The sequence below is a fragment of the Phoca vitulina genome, unplaced genomic scaffold (genome assembly GCF_004348235.1).
Source record: "Phoca vitulina isolate PV1807 unplaced genomic scaffold, GSC_HSeal_1.0 scaffold53, whole genome shotgun sequence".
Taxonomy (NCBI): Eukaryota; Metazoa; Chordata; class Mammalia; order Carnivora; family Phocidae; genus Phoca; species Phoca vitulina.
Window position 1 is genome coordinate 2255522 of NW_022589756.1, and position 14112 is coordinate 2269633.

Here is a 14112-nt window from a genome sequence, read left to right on the forward strand (position 1 = left end):
GGGAGGCTCGAAGGAGAAGGCAAGCTTTGTTGCTTCTAGAACTTTGCATGTAGGACTGCATTCTTTGAATCTCTTCTGCATAGTGCCTCATTCCTCCCTCTGACAATGGGGACCATGCCTCTGCACCCTGCGCAGCCTCCCCTCTGCTTCACAGGGCTGAGGTGAAGGAGACATCAGAGTTACCCAGAGCCATGCGGATGGGAAACTTGGACAGTTACTGCTTTTTATTAGAGCCATAGTTAACACCCATCACCTACTGAAAGGATGGAATAGGTAATGATGGGGGCCAGGGAAAGGAGGCTTCCTGGGAATAAATAAACACGAGGTAATTATGTAGTCTTAATTACTATCATCCATTTTATTGGTGTTGTTGGGTGTGAGAGCTAGCAGTGAAACTGACCCACAGGAGAAACTCCCCTGAGGCCTCCCTCTTCCCATCTAACCACCCCCTCACACTGGACCTCACTCCTACCCTATGTTGGAAGAACAAGAGACTCCTAGGGCTAGAGTCCCACCACCCATCTCTAGGCACGACATTGTGATAGAGGTGAAAGTCAAGCTTAACTGAGGAGACACATCCTTGTCTCCTGGGAGCAGAAGGATGTGATTGACCCATGGGGGCGGGCTCAGGAGGAGCGGGGGCTGCAGAAGAGGGAAGGAACACCCGTTCCTCAGGAGGTAAGAGTGCCTGGGCTCACTATGTGCATGTGCACCTTGGGTCCTTTGGTACCCGCTGCAGAATCACCTCCTCCCTGGCTGCCTTCCAGAGTCACCTGACCTGACATAAGCATCTACCCCCACTTGCTGGTGAAGAGCTCTCCTGTGCCCACTTTAAGACCATCCCCATGGGGAAGGTCTCTCACATGGAGACTCCTGGTCCTGATGACTGCACTTAGAGACTCTACGGGACATCAGAGGTCTGCTCCCGAGAGCAGGACTCAGCGTGGAGGGGCATGTGGCTGGGAGCTGAGGGGTGCAGAGTGAGAGGACTCTGTCTCTCATGGCCTTTGGCCGTGAGATGTTGACACAGTCACCCAGCTACACTGGGTTGCTAAGCAACTCTCTGGACACACGGATGACCCCCAGAGCAGGTGACCAGGCAGGCATACAGCAGGCTTCATTCCCCATGTGCAGAAAGCTGGGCATTCAAGGGGAGAAGTGTCTCCCACCGCTAGGAGTCCCAGGGAGAGTGACAGAATGTTTATCTTTCCACCAGGCAACAGCGTACCGACGTGTCTGGGACACTCAACCCACTTCCCCCAGCAACTTCTCCCTGGCACAGCCTGAGGGCCCATTCCCCATTTGCAAAAGCAGGCCAGTGTGGCTGGGGGGCCTGAGGGGCATCTGCTAAGCCAAGAGCACACGAATGTGGTTGGAAGAGGTGCAAGTCCAGACACCGCACCCGTGAGATTCCGCATTGTGAGGGGGTGGTCAGGGGCAGGCTTGGGGGGTGCAGCTGCCGCTACAGGACAGACAGAGGGCCCAGGCGCTCTGAGACTGATGGGTGAGGAGCCCTAGTCCACAGACAGCAGTTCTCCCCAAAGACCGACCTCCTCCTTTCCCACCAAGCACCCTTCTCTGAGCCACCTCGGCACCGCACAGAGTCCTAAAGACCGTAGTCACAATGCTGTGTCAGACACACTATTCCACAGCTTTCCATATGTGAATGTATCATATAGTTCATGCATTTAAATCTCACACTAACTCTGTCAGCTAGGTATCTTGATTATCCACATTTTACAGATGAGAAAAATGGAGATACAAATGGGCTAAGTATCATGGTTGAGCCCGCCCCTGCCGCAAAGTGGCAGGATCAAGAACTGACAGAGTAGATTTTAGTGTCTACTTTACAGAAGGAGAAACTGAGGGCTAGGGAAATCAGTGGACTCGCTCGAAATCTCACACCTAGGGCAAGGGCTATCTGCAATGGAACGGAGGGGAGAGGAGTGGAGGGACTGCTGAGCTTGTCTTTGGCCATGTTGGTGGGAGTTGACCTGACGGAGGGACAGAGCCCAGTCTCAGTGGGCCCCAAGACTGTGATCTCCAGGAAGGAACAATTGGGCTATGAGTCAGCCCCAGGTGGTAGAGACTAGTCACACTTGCTCCACACCCGAGTGTCATCATCGTGAACTCCTGACCCCAGCACCAGCTGACCGTGGGGTACCCACTTGCTCTTCCGAAAGAGAGCAAGGAAGAAGGAGGTCTGAAGGCTAATGCTGGCTGCCTGGGAACAGCAGGGACAGACAGCACAGCCTTGGCTCTGTTCTGAATGAAACGGCGGCCTGTGACCGCAGCCGTTGGACACCTGAGAGCCAGCAATGGGGTGGGAAATTTTTATTTGCAGCAGTGAGTCATAACACTGCCCCCAAGCACCCCTGGGCATCCTGCCCCAGTAGGCCCTCCACAGTCTGGGCACAGGGAAGTTTGCCCACCTCACCCCACGCCTTCTCCGCTGGCCTTGCCGCTCCGAGCTATTGCCAGCACACAGCAGAGGGCAGCAGGAGCTTGGCTCCCACGTGCTGCTTCTACCGGACCCTCACCCCCTCCACCACTCAGCTTGCACTAGGAGGCAATGCTCCTGGGCCCTGCCTCTGTGGATTGGAGAGGTCCCGGGATCCCCAAGATGCTCTCTAGCCCTCCTGCCCAGTTGGCTCGGGTGCTTGCTGGGGCCCTGGCTCGGCCAGCTCTTGGACCCACCTCACAGAGCCTACACTGCTCAAGGTCCACATTCCAAAGGCGGGGCTGAACCAGGGGATGGTCTGAAGCTGGGGCGGTCACAGTAAAGAAAAGCTGAAAGGCTTTTATCTGGGTGGTCTCCCGTCCACAGGTGAGCTGGATTCAAAGTCAGAGCAGGAAACTCCAGTGAGAAGAGAGAGGGCCCTAAGAAGAACTCAGGGTCTGCTTTGTTATTGCTTTGGGCAGAGGGGCTTTGCCCCCAGGAGATCAAGCTTGTGCCCAGAGGCTCGCACCACCATTCCCATCCTTATGAGCTACAGGGTGGGCACACCAGGGATGAGCCGAGGAGGGCAGGTACCATGTGCCTTCTCTAAGAAGAGAGTCAAGGTGATGAAGGAGAGCCTCTTTAGGCCGCACTGAATCTGCATGTGTGCACACAGAAATGGGAGAGTCAGCGGGTGTGTGTGTGTAACTGAGGGTGTCCATCAGCGTCCATGTGTGCATGCAGAAGGAGCATAGCGCGGGTGAGTGAGCCCAGCAGCGTGAAGGATGTGGCCGCGGGCTGCCGTGCTGAGCATGAGCAGGTAAACAGACACCCGGAGCACCAACAGGAGAGACCAGAGAATAGGAAAGCTAAGCTGAAAAACGGGAGGGGGTGGTTCTGCCCCCCCATACTCCTCCCCTGGGGCCAGAGTCGGGGGAAAGCAGCAGATCAAGGAGGGGGGTGGTCTTCGGGTAGAGTGTGGGGTTGGCAGATGTCCACGTATGAGAGGGCACAGGGCCGCTGGGTTGCCTGGCACACCTACAAGTCTCCATGCTGATGACAACTACGGTATGAGTGTCTCCCCGGGGCCTGCCCACAGTGTGTGCCCCTGCTCATGGCGGGGGGGGGGCGAGGGGGCTGTCTGCGGGGCCATGTATGCAGGTTGGTTACGTGTCTTCACACGGGCACACATGCTGCTCACAGAGACTTCTATTCAGCCTCCAGGGGCCGCCCGGGCACCCAGAGGCTCGGTACCCCTCTAGGCACTGAGATCCACCACAATGTGTCGGTACACGAGCGTCTGTCCCTTGAAGCTGGGGGCCAGGAGCAGGTGGGCGTCCCCAGCAGGCATGTAGCAGAAGGCCCGAGGGGCCTGCACAGCCAGCTCCTGGAACCGCACGAACTTTTGGCGCCCCTCGTCCCACTGGTAGATCTGCGTGAAGGAGAAGTCACTCCCCAGCGCCAGGTAGCGGCGGCCGCCCACGAGGAAGGGCTGCATGGCCAGGGAGCCCCTGGAGGGCAGAGCCTGCACTTCAGAGAAGCGGCTGCCCTCCCAGCGCAGGATCTTAGAGTCGCCGATGTAGCGGCTGAGACACAGGTAGCTGTCGCGACCAGCACGGAAGTGTTTCACGGCCTGGGCATCAGGCACCTGGGGCACCTCGCCCTGGGCCACAAACTGCTTCTGGGTGCGGCTCCACTGATAGATGACAGGCGCCTGGGAGCTGCTAGACACAATCAACCGTGGCTTGCCCTCGCCATCCACAAACTCCAGGTCAGTGTCACGGTGCCAGGCGTGCAGGGCCTGGTGGGAGTAGAAGCCATTCTGGTGCCAGCGGTAGAGGCTGGTGGCACCCGCCTTGGAGCTGTCGGCCACGGCAAAGTACCAGTCGCCGTCGATGCGGAAAGCCTCGAGGTCGTTGGGCTTGCGCACGCGCTGCGGGTCGATGTCCTGCAGCTTGGTGAAGCGTGTGGTGTTGGGGTCCCAGTGGTAAATATAAGAGCCCCCGAACAGCTGGGCCACAACCACGTACAGCTGGCTGTCCACCACCATGGGCTTGCAGTGCACGGCAGAGGGGGCTGCCAGGATGGAGAGAAGCAGCATCAGGCAGGGTCAGGCAACCCCGGCCCCGCCGCATGCCACGCCCCTGGGAAAGGGGGCCACTCCCCTCCAACCCTGGCCCAGGACTAAGGCTCTCTGCTACAGTATCCCTCTCACTGAACTTCATCCGCTTTTCCCAGCTAATAATCTGTCTCAGCATCACTCTCCCTCCACCCTTGCCCCCAGGGTTTAAATATCAGCTGACACTGAGCACAAAATAGGTGTCCCTAGATATTGACCAGTTGTTTATCCATAATGTCGATTACTGAATTTTTGTTCTGTGAAGTCCCTGTGCTAAGTGTGAACAGATTGCCTCAATTAATCACTCTGAAATGAATCCTATTATTTTGCCCATTTCACATGGAAACAAGTAGGCTCAGAGTCTAAGGGACTTGCCCAAAGCTACGTGGCTGGCCAGATGCCAGGCAGCAGAAGAAGGAAGAGTCTGAGCCCATCCATAGCCAGGTGATAGAGCCAAGGTACATACAATGACAATTTGATGTTTGTATAGTTGTGTATGAAAACACGTTATCCTAAGAATTCCCACTTTTGAAGGGGCTTTTATGTACAAGATGTCCGCACGAATGTACTTTTGCTCAACAACCAGATTGATCTTACCCCTTCTCAGGCACCTGAAGCACACGGGGCCACACTCTTCACCCGTCCTGGTGTCCCTAATTATTACCTCTCCTCTCCTCCTTCCCAGCACTGCTTTGCCCACCCTCCTCCTCTCCACCTCTCCCCCCAAGAAAGCCCATGCTGAACCCCAGGGCTCTGGCAGTCACCCCAAAGCCCTTCCACAGCCTTGTTCCACCTGCCCAGATACTCATGATCCCCCAGCTCCCAAGCTGCAGCTCAGACCCTCCATGCCCACACCCCCAAGAGCACCTCAAACTCCATCTGGCCATGACTGGGCACATATCTGCCCTCCAAACCTGCTCCTCCTCCTCCTCTGTGTTCTCAATTTCTGTTTGTGACTCCACCCAGTCACCCCATCCAGAAATCTGGAGCCATCCCCAACACCTCCCTGTCCCTCACTCACCCACAGCTGATCAGTCCCAAGTGCCGTCAACCCTCCCTTCTGCTTTCTAATACAGTTTGTGTAGGATTGCTATTATTTCTTCTGTAAATGTTTTCTAGAATTTACCAGGGAGACCATCTGGCCCTGGAGTCTTCTTTTGTGGGAAGGGTTTCTTTTTTATAAAGACTTCAAATTATTTCAGAGATGCAGGGTAATTTAAATTTTCTGTTTCCTCTTGTGTCAGTTCACTCCTCCATTCTAAATCTCTCTCTCCATCCCCACCTCTGTTGCCCCAGTCCATGCTCCAGCACATCCCCCTAACAGTGTGCCCACATGTCTTGTCCCATGCCAAGCCACTCACCACACTCTATACAGAGAGAGTGTGCTAAAATACTGGTTGGTTTGTTTAACACACTCTGCTCAAAGCCTGACTGTGACCTGGTCCTCATGTCTCTTGGGTCTCATCTGCCTCTTTCCACCTTGAACCTTATGCCGTAGTCATATGAGCTGCTTGTGGTTTACGCATGCACGCACTCATGCACTAAGCTGTTGCATACCTTCTTGAATTTGCTCATACTGTTCTCGCTGTCAGAATACCCTTCCGACATTTTTTCTCTGAGCTAAGTCTCCCTCGGCCTTCTAGACTCAGCTCAAATTCAGTGGATCCCAAATTGAGCTCACTAGCCACTCTTATCTCCTTCTTGGTTCACTGGCACCACCCAGTACTTAAGCCAGGCACTTAGGCATCACCTCTGACCCTCCCCCACCCTTCAAGACTCAGCTCAGGCATCCCCTCCACCAGGAAGACTTCCTTGATTGCCCAGGGTAGGCCTCTCCTTTGTGGTCCCAGAGCATCATATTCATATCTCCCTCCTCATACCCACCTATTATATGGATGTTCTCTGTGTATGTATTGGCCTCTCCCCAAAGACTGGAAAGTTATTATGGGCAGAGACCATGTCTCATCTCTGCCTCTACCCCTAGGAACTCAATGGGGAGGAACAATGGAGCCCAGTGCATTGTGGGGGCCACCACAGCCAGGCCGGGGGTAGGTACCTGGGATTCTATCATAATCTCGAAGCTGCCGTTCCACATAGTCCCACTTGAGGACAGTGCAAGCACTGGCACCTGGCTGGGCCAGAGCCAAATAGAGGTCGCTGGAGTAGAGGAAGGGCTCGGCTGACACCGCTGGGAAGGACAGGGTCTGGTACAGCACGAAATCTGCAGGGACGAGAGGTGAGGGGTGGGAAGAAGAAGGGTAAGAGCTTGTTGGGGGGTAAGGGCTGCTGGACTGGCAAGGCGGAGGCTGGGATTGCTTCCAGGAGCTGCCCTGGGGAGGCCTGCGGTGGGGGGGGGGGGGGCACCTCCTACCCGTGGTGATGCAGTCAAACTCCCGCAGTGGCAAGTCCTGCACCTTGTGCTCTTGGAAGCGGGGTGGGCTGGCGCAGTAGATGGGGGCCACCGTGGTGTTGGTGTGCGCCAGCCACTCCACCAGCCACTTCACCTTGCAGTCGCAGTTGAGCGAGTTGCCCCGCAGGTCCCTGGATCGTGAGGGGGATGGAGGGAACCCAGAGATGAATAGGCTCCCAGCGGCTCTACCCCCCGCCCCCCCGCCTCCGACTCTCTAGGCTTTTGGAAGTGGGTATAATCAAGGCTGCTCCTCGCTGCTCACATGGCATCTTTGCACAGATTAGAGAAAAGTTCCCCTCGGGCTAGATGCACCCCCATGGACATGTGCTTGGCCAGCAGAGTAGGGGCCGAGTTTCAGTCCCTACTGGCCTCCTGGGTCAGGTGCCTTTTGCAGGGTATAACCTGTTAAACTATGTGGCATCTCAGTTCCTTCAAACCTTCCACAATCCTGGGTTCTTGTTGTTGTTTTTTTTTCCTTGTGTAAATACTGATTAATGATTGTGGCTATGCTATAGGACTTTAATGTACATTCAAATCAAACATGCATTTAAAAAGCACATGTTTAAGAAACATATACATATACGTTGTGTATCTCCTTCTAGGAGGCGTCCCCAAACCCAAGCCTTCCCAGCTTCTGAAGACCTTAGGATCTTCCCAATTCTAGCTCCCACACCACCCTCTCCTGAGATGCACCCCTCTGTGGCATTGTCGAAAGAGGTAGGGCTCAGCCTTACAAGTCACTCAGGATGTCCAGGGGCCGAAAGATGTCTCTAGGCAGTGTCTGCAGGTTATTGTTGGCCAGTGATCTGCAAGAGAGACCCCTGGGTCACCTGACTGAGGCCAAAGGCCACAGGAGATGCGGGGTTTGGGTCCCATGTGTGTGTATCCATGATGTACTCACAGGTGTGTCAAAGACTTGAGTCCTCTGAAGGTAAACTTGGATAGTGCCCAGATGTCATTGTTCTCAATGAAGCTGGAGACAATGAGAATTTGTCTTAGATGCCACTCAGTATCCCAGAGCTATTTCCCTCTGCCCCACCTAGATTCCTGCCCATGGTCCTGAGACAGGTTTCCATTCTGATTCTGGTGACATGAAGCCTGTGGTGACCGGGCATCCGGGCAGGATAGTTTAGGCAGAGGGATGGATGAAATGACCCTCTGCTTGGGTCCTGCAGTCAGAGGATTCAAGGGCTCTCCCTCCCCGTTCCCCCCCTTCCCCCAGCCTTCCTCATTCAACCTGCCCTCTCAGCCCACCCAGGCCGGGCTCCCTCCTCCCTTCTGGTTCCCAGTTCCCCACTCCTTGCCACACACAGGTACTGCAGGTGCGACAGTCCTGTGAAGGCGTTGTCTCCGATCAGAGTAAACTTGTTGGAGTTGAGTAACCTGGAGAGACAGAGGGGGAATTAGAGCTTCCGAGGGTGTGCCCACTGTGCCAGCCCCCCAGCCTGCGGCCTCACCCTGGGGCTTCCTCACAGTCCCGGGGCCCTGCTGCCCCACCTTGGGACCCCAGAGCCGCGCGGCAGCAAGACCAGCCAGGAGCCTGTTCTGGGCCCAGAAGCTTTTTGCTTCAAGGGTAGAAACAGTCAGGGGCAGATCTCTCCTGTCACCCCACTGTGTCTCTGTCTCTGTCTCCATCTCCACTGTCTGTCTCCCTCCCTCACCCCAGCTCACTCAGTCCCTCTCAGACTGCTGGTGAGTTTGAGGGTAACCCGTGGTGAAAAGGAGTTGGGGTAACTCAAAGGCACTCTCTCCTGCGACTGGGGCTTCAAACAGAAACAGCCACTGTTAAAATTCCACACCCCCCACTTCCCTCCCTTTTGACCCCCAGCTCTTTCTTCAAATCTTGATCCCTGGGGTCAGCTGTCTCTAAGATGACCCCTCTCCCCTGCCGTGTCCACCTTCTGGCACCAGCCCAAGCTACTGCACCCAATTCCTTTGGGTCTCCATTCCTAATTGGGCCCCAAACACCCACTCTTGGCTTTTGCATGCAACCCCCTCCTTCCTTCTCCCCACTGCTGCTCCCTGCACCCTTCCTGACTCTATGCCGCTCCACCTTTTGTGGCTCTCCTGGCCAGCAAAAGTAAGGGACACCTGCATCTTCACCTACGATGGCTATGGCTACGTGCATTTGCTCGCCTCTCCCCAGTCCAGGGTCTGTCCCCTTCCACTGCCCCACCCCCTACCTGCCCTACCCCAAGGCCCTGTCCTTACAGGAACTGTAGCAGTGGCAGGTGGGAAAATGCTCCATCCTGGATCTCCGAGAAGGCAGCATTCACCAGCGTCCTGCAGGGGACAGGGGAGTCAGTGCTGTGGGGACTATGCAGGGACTGGGGGTGGAAGGGCACACAAGGTGAACAGGGCAATGGTTCTACACACACTTAGCCTGGACACTCCCCATTTCACCAGCCCAGGCCCCCTATCTGGGGCTACCCTTCTCTTCTCTTTATGAAAAAATCATTGCCTTCCTTCATCACCCCCCCCCCCCCCCCCGCCCTGCATCCCTGAGCACCAGGGGCCGCCGGCTGAGCTTCCCCTTCCGCCAAAAGAAGGTTCCAGTACCCACACCTTCAAGACCATCCCAACACCCACCGTGTGCTGGGTGCTGTTGAGGGATGGGGCACTGGGATGGGGGTGGGGGATTAGTATCCTGCTCTCAAGGACCGCACAGCCCATCTAGTCCCTGAGGCCATTTACTGCAAGCGACAGGCTGGCTGGCCCAGTGCAAAGTGGATGGAAGACCAGTGGAAGGCGGCTGCCCGGTGCCAGGGCTCTGTGCGGGTGCATGTCACTTCTACCCCTCCCCCCCACAAGAAGCCTTTCTGCCCTTGGTGTGACATCACAGGCAGGGGCCCACATGCTCTTGTAAACAACCCCTCCCCCCATGGCCGGAACCCTGCACACAGTAGGTCTCACCAATGCTGATGGTGGTGATGATTCATTCTTGGCCATAAACTCCTGTTTTCCCCAGCCATGGTTGCTGAGCCTGCATGACTACAGAACTCCCTGCCCTGCTGATGCCTTGAATCTCCAATCCTGAGGACCCCTGGAGTCCTCCTGCCCCCCACACTTTGTAGAGGGGGAGCATGCATCCACTCGCAGAGGGCTCTTGCCTTGCTCCCTCTCTCCGCTCCCCCACCTCCCAAGCCAGGGCAGGACACTCACAGAGAGATGACCTCGGAGGGCAGGTTCCTGGGTACTGCCTTAGAGTCCACGCAGAAGGCGGTGTCCCTGGTGCAAGAGCAGCTGGGCGGGCAGGGGGGCGTCTTGGGGGGCCTCTTGGCACTGACTTGCAGCATCAGGCAGAAGCCGAGCGCGGACAGCGCCAGCAGCCGGAGCCCGGAGCCCCGCCTGGCCCGCAGCCCCGCCATGCTGCCTGCAAGCTCGTTCGCGGACCACCGGCCGCAGCCCCCGCCCCGCGAGCTCTCCGCCACCCAGCGCGGGCTGGCACCTCCCGGCCGCCGCCGCCGCCGCCGGCTGCTGCCGCAGCTAGGGGCCCGGCCGCCCGCTTCGGAGAGCGGACTCCTCCAGCCCTCGGGCGCCGGCTCCGTCCCCTCCCCTGCTCGTTCTCGCGCGCCGGCAGGGAGAGCTGCGCGGGCCCGGAGCCGAGCGCGGGCTGACCGGCGGACGCGGACGCGGACTGCGGCGGGGGCGCGCGCAGGGCGGAGGGCGGAGGGCGCAGGGCGCAGGGCGGGGGTGAGGGGAGTCCCGGGCTGGGAGTAGCCCGAGAAAGGAGTGGTTGCGGCCCTGGCCGCTGTGCGCCCTAGCAGCGGCCTCGGGTCTCCGGGGGGCCGTCTGCTTGCATGTCCGGCACCCAGGGAGGCTGTCGTGAGTGCAGGTGTGCGAGGTGTGCATGTGCCTCCTCCGCGTCTGCACGGCCCCTTGCACTCAGGCCCCTATCGCCTGGTGGGGGCATTTCTGCATTGTGGATCCACGTGCCTCTGTGTGCCTGTCCCTCTGTCGTGGCCCTCAGGGGGACACATCCTCTAAACAAGAGTTCATGGGTGTGTCATCAGCGACATGTGTGTGTAGCTGTGTTCACATGTGTGTCCACGAGCCAGTGAACAGAATGTGCCTTTGTGTCTCTGTGAGCTGAAAAGGGAAATGTTTGTCACTGAGTTGGAGTGGGAGTGTGTGGAATTCTGGAACATCTCTCCCTACCCAACCACGGACTGTTGAAGCTGGGTAGAGCCCTGGATGTTTTCCAGTCCAGCTCTTTGTCACAAATGAGGAAACTGAGGCCCAAACTAAGAGGAAAGCAGCCCAGCTTGATGTCACATCTACTGTGTGTTGTGTATTCTATGTACTTAATCCTTCCAAACTTTTAAGGTGGATGATATGAATCCCTTTTTACAGATAAGAGAGGTGAGGCTGGTAGTACCCAAAGAAAGGGACAGAACAGGGATTTCAACCCACTCTGCCCAACTCCAAAGTTCATAGTCATACTCCTTTTTTTTTTTTTTAAGATTTTTTTTTTTTAAATTTATTTGAGAGAGAGAGCACAGGCAGGGAGAATGGCAGGCAGAGGGAGAAGCAGGCTCCCCACTGAGCAGGGAGCCCAACATCTTACCCGATCCCAGGAACCTGGGATCATGACCTGAGCCAAAGGCAGATACTTAACCGACTGAGCCACCCAGGCGCCCCCACGGTCATACTTCTATACCAGGGGTTTCCAAAATGTGGTCCAGGGAGTCCAGGAGAACCTTCCAGGGAGTCACTGAGGTCAAAACAATTGTCCTAAGAATGTTAAAACTTAATTTTACTTTTTCACTTTCACACTCTCACGAAAATACCCTGGAATTGTCCAGAGGCTACATGATGTATCTTCTTACTAAGCCAGAAATTAAAGAGATTTGCAAGGGGTACCTGGGTGGCTCAGTTGGTTAAGTTGATTTTGGCTCAGGTCATGATCTCAGGGTCCTGGGATCGAGCCCTGTGGGGGGGGGCTCAGCGCTCAGCAGGGGGTCTGCTTGAGGATTCTCTCCTTCTCCCTCTGTCCCTCCCTCTGCTCGTGCTCTCTCTCTCTCTAAATAAATAAATATTTAAAAAAATAAAGAGATTTGCAAAAATGTAAACAATGACACTCTTGTCTAATTTTTTGCTTTGTAAAATAATTTTTTAAAATTTGTGTTATTTATCTTAAAACATAGAATGGGTTTATTATTGCAATTTCATTAATTAATTAATTAATTAACCCTTTTCAATTTCTCAGTAAATATCCATATGGTAAATATCAATAGCTATAACCCACATAAACAAAAGCTCTTTGGGGTCCTCCAAATTTTTTAAGAATGTTAAGGGGTCCTGAAACCAAAATGTTTGAGAACTGCTGCTCTCCGCTGTTACCTCCCTGGGGGGGTCTGTGTGCGGGATTGACTGTGCCAAAAGTTCGGGGGTACAGGACCAGGGGAGCCTGGAAGTCAGGTGAATGGGCTCCCAGTCTAGTGTTCTTTCCATATCAGGCCAGGAAACTGAGATCACTGGGTTTAAGATGTGTCCCCAGCTGTCCCCAGCCTCTGCCAGCAGGGGCTTCTCTGATTGGAGCTTACGTCTGTCCATGTTCTCTCAAGCAGGGATGCCCCGTCCGTCTGATGCTCACTTGCCACTGCCCATCCAGCTGCCCGTGCAGCTCTCTGTATGCCAGCGTGAGGGAAGACAAGCAATGGGGGTGGGGAGGGCGGCCGGGGCAGCTGGGTACCATCCCCACCCGTCCCTGGCACGGCTCTGCCCAGCGCACAAAGGGCAGAGTGAATCTTGTCCCAGCCCCTGCAGCTGAGGAGCTGGAAGGGGGAAAAGAAGAGGCTCACATAGAAGGGGTGGCTCTGCATCACCTACAGTTCTCCCAGAGGGATTTAGCCCAGAGACAGACAGAAAGGGGGAGTCTGGGCCCTATTCTCAGCTAGCGAGAAGAGGTGTTTTGGGGGATGAAGTAGATGATGATAATCATGATGATTGGATTGATGATGTCATTGGATCTTCACAACAGCTTGGAGAGGGGGACAGGATAGGCAGACTAGTCCCATTTCACAGTTGAACACACTCAAGCCTGGAAAGGCAGAAAGACGGATTCATTCAGGGTCCCAGAGCTGGCCAGTGAAGCAGCAAGACCTCCACATGCTGAAGAAATGAACTCTTGACCGCTCACCTGGAGCCCCTTCATGTTTGGTGACCATCCTATCCTTGAATATAATTACATGTTGGCTGTGTCGTGCTCCTTGCCCTGCAGCAGGTACAAAGAAACCTCAGGAAAGCATGGTCTCAGGGCCAGTCCCAGGGAAGATAGGGCAACGAAAACTCCCACATAGCTGATGAGAACAGCAGTGCATGCTAAATGGCAGGTGAAAGGGCAGCAGGAGGCCAGGAGATTTTGGAGGAGGGAGGGGGCCCCGTAGCCTGGGCCAGTGAGGTGGTGGGGCAGCTGCCATTGGCTCTTGCCTGGCCTTGTAGGGCTGATGGCACTCGGAGAGGTGGAGAGGCATCGAAGGTGGGATTTCCAGGAGGGAGAAACGGCCTAAGTAAAGGCCAAGATGTGAGAAGTCTGCAGCAGAGGGCTGGTGTGGGGTGGGGGGAGGGGGGCAGGGGGGGCGGGGGACAGCTATCCATGCCCAGCTAAAGGTCCCTCCTCGTTTCCTGAAAACGAAGATGAGGACCCCAAGACCTCTACTGGGTCAGTGCCAGAGGGGTTGGTGCTAGCATCTGAACTCCCCTTATGAAACTTGAGGGCAACCTTCTTTCCCAAACTTCCAAACAGGCAAAAACAAGTGGAAGAAAAAGAAAAAGAAAAGAAAAACCACAAAGCTTGTGAGAATTACAGCCAAAGGGCAGCCTGCAGGGGAGACTGAGGACCTGAGAGAGCAGAGGATTCTTTCCAAGAGAGACTCCTTTCTCAGCACCAGCTGATGATGGCAAGCCCTACACACAGTGCCCGTTCAGAACAAGCTCCACAGCTGGACCATGCGGCCCCCTGAGATGCCCGCAGGGACCCCGAGATGCTTGCAGTCCTCCCTGGCTCTCCTGCTGGCCCGCTGCCCACCTGGCTCAGGCCCAGTGCGTGTGAGTCAGCCAATCAATCGCAGCGTTGCCAGGACAACCCGGGGCGGAAGTGGGCGCGCTGGGGGCGGGCAGGGGTGGGCAGCACAGGCAGCT

The 14112-nt window shown here is 55.8% G+C and overlaps 1 protein-coding gene across 1 annotated transcript; it reads right to left on the minus strand.

Annotated features, from left to right (window-relative positions):
* Positions 1–344: 344 nt before the first annotated feature.
* Positions 345–10574, minus strand: LGI3 (leucine rich repeat LGI family member 3). Its single transcript, XM_032389139.1, has 8 exons — positions 10132–10574; positions 9181–9252; positions 8281–8352; positions 7871–7942; positions 7704–7775; positions 6931–7100; positions 6616–6780; positions 345–4516 (listed from the first exon to the last, which is right to left on the minus strand). The coding sequence occupies exons 1-8, from the start codon at positions 10335–10337 to the stop codon at positions 3699–3701; spliced, it is 1647 nt and encodes a 548-aa protein (XP_032245030.1). The 5' UTR covers positions 10338–10574; the 3' UTR covers positions 345–3698.
* Positions 10575–14112: the final 3538 nt, after the last annotated feature.

Excerpts from the sequence above, each read along its gene's own strand:
- LGI3 (XM_032389139.1), bottom strand. The coding sequence starts at position 10,337 with ATGGCGGGGCTGCGGGCCAGGCGGGGCTCCGGGCTCCGGCTGCTGGCG. Across the intron at positions 7,776-7,870 it reads CTCAAGTCTTTGACACACCT|ATCACTGGCCAACAATAACC; the intron begins GTGAGTACATCA and ends TCTCTCTTGCAG. Across the intron at positions 4,517-6,615 it reads AGATTATGATAGAATCCCAG|CCCCCTCTGCCGTGCACTGC; the intron begins GTACCTACCCCC and ends CCATCCTGGCAG.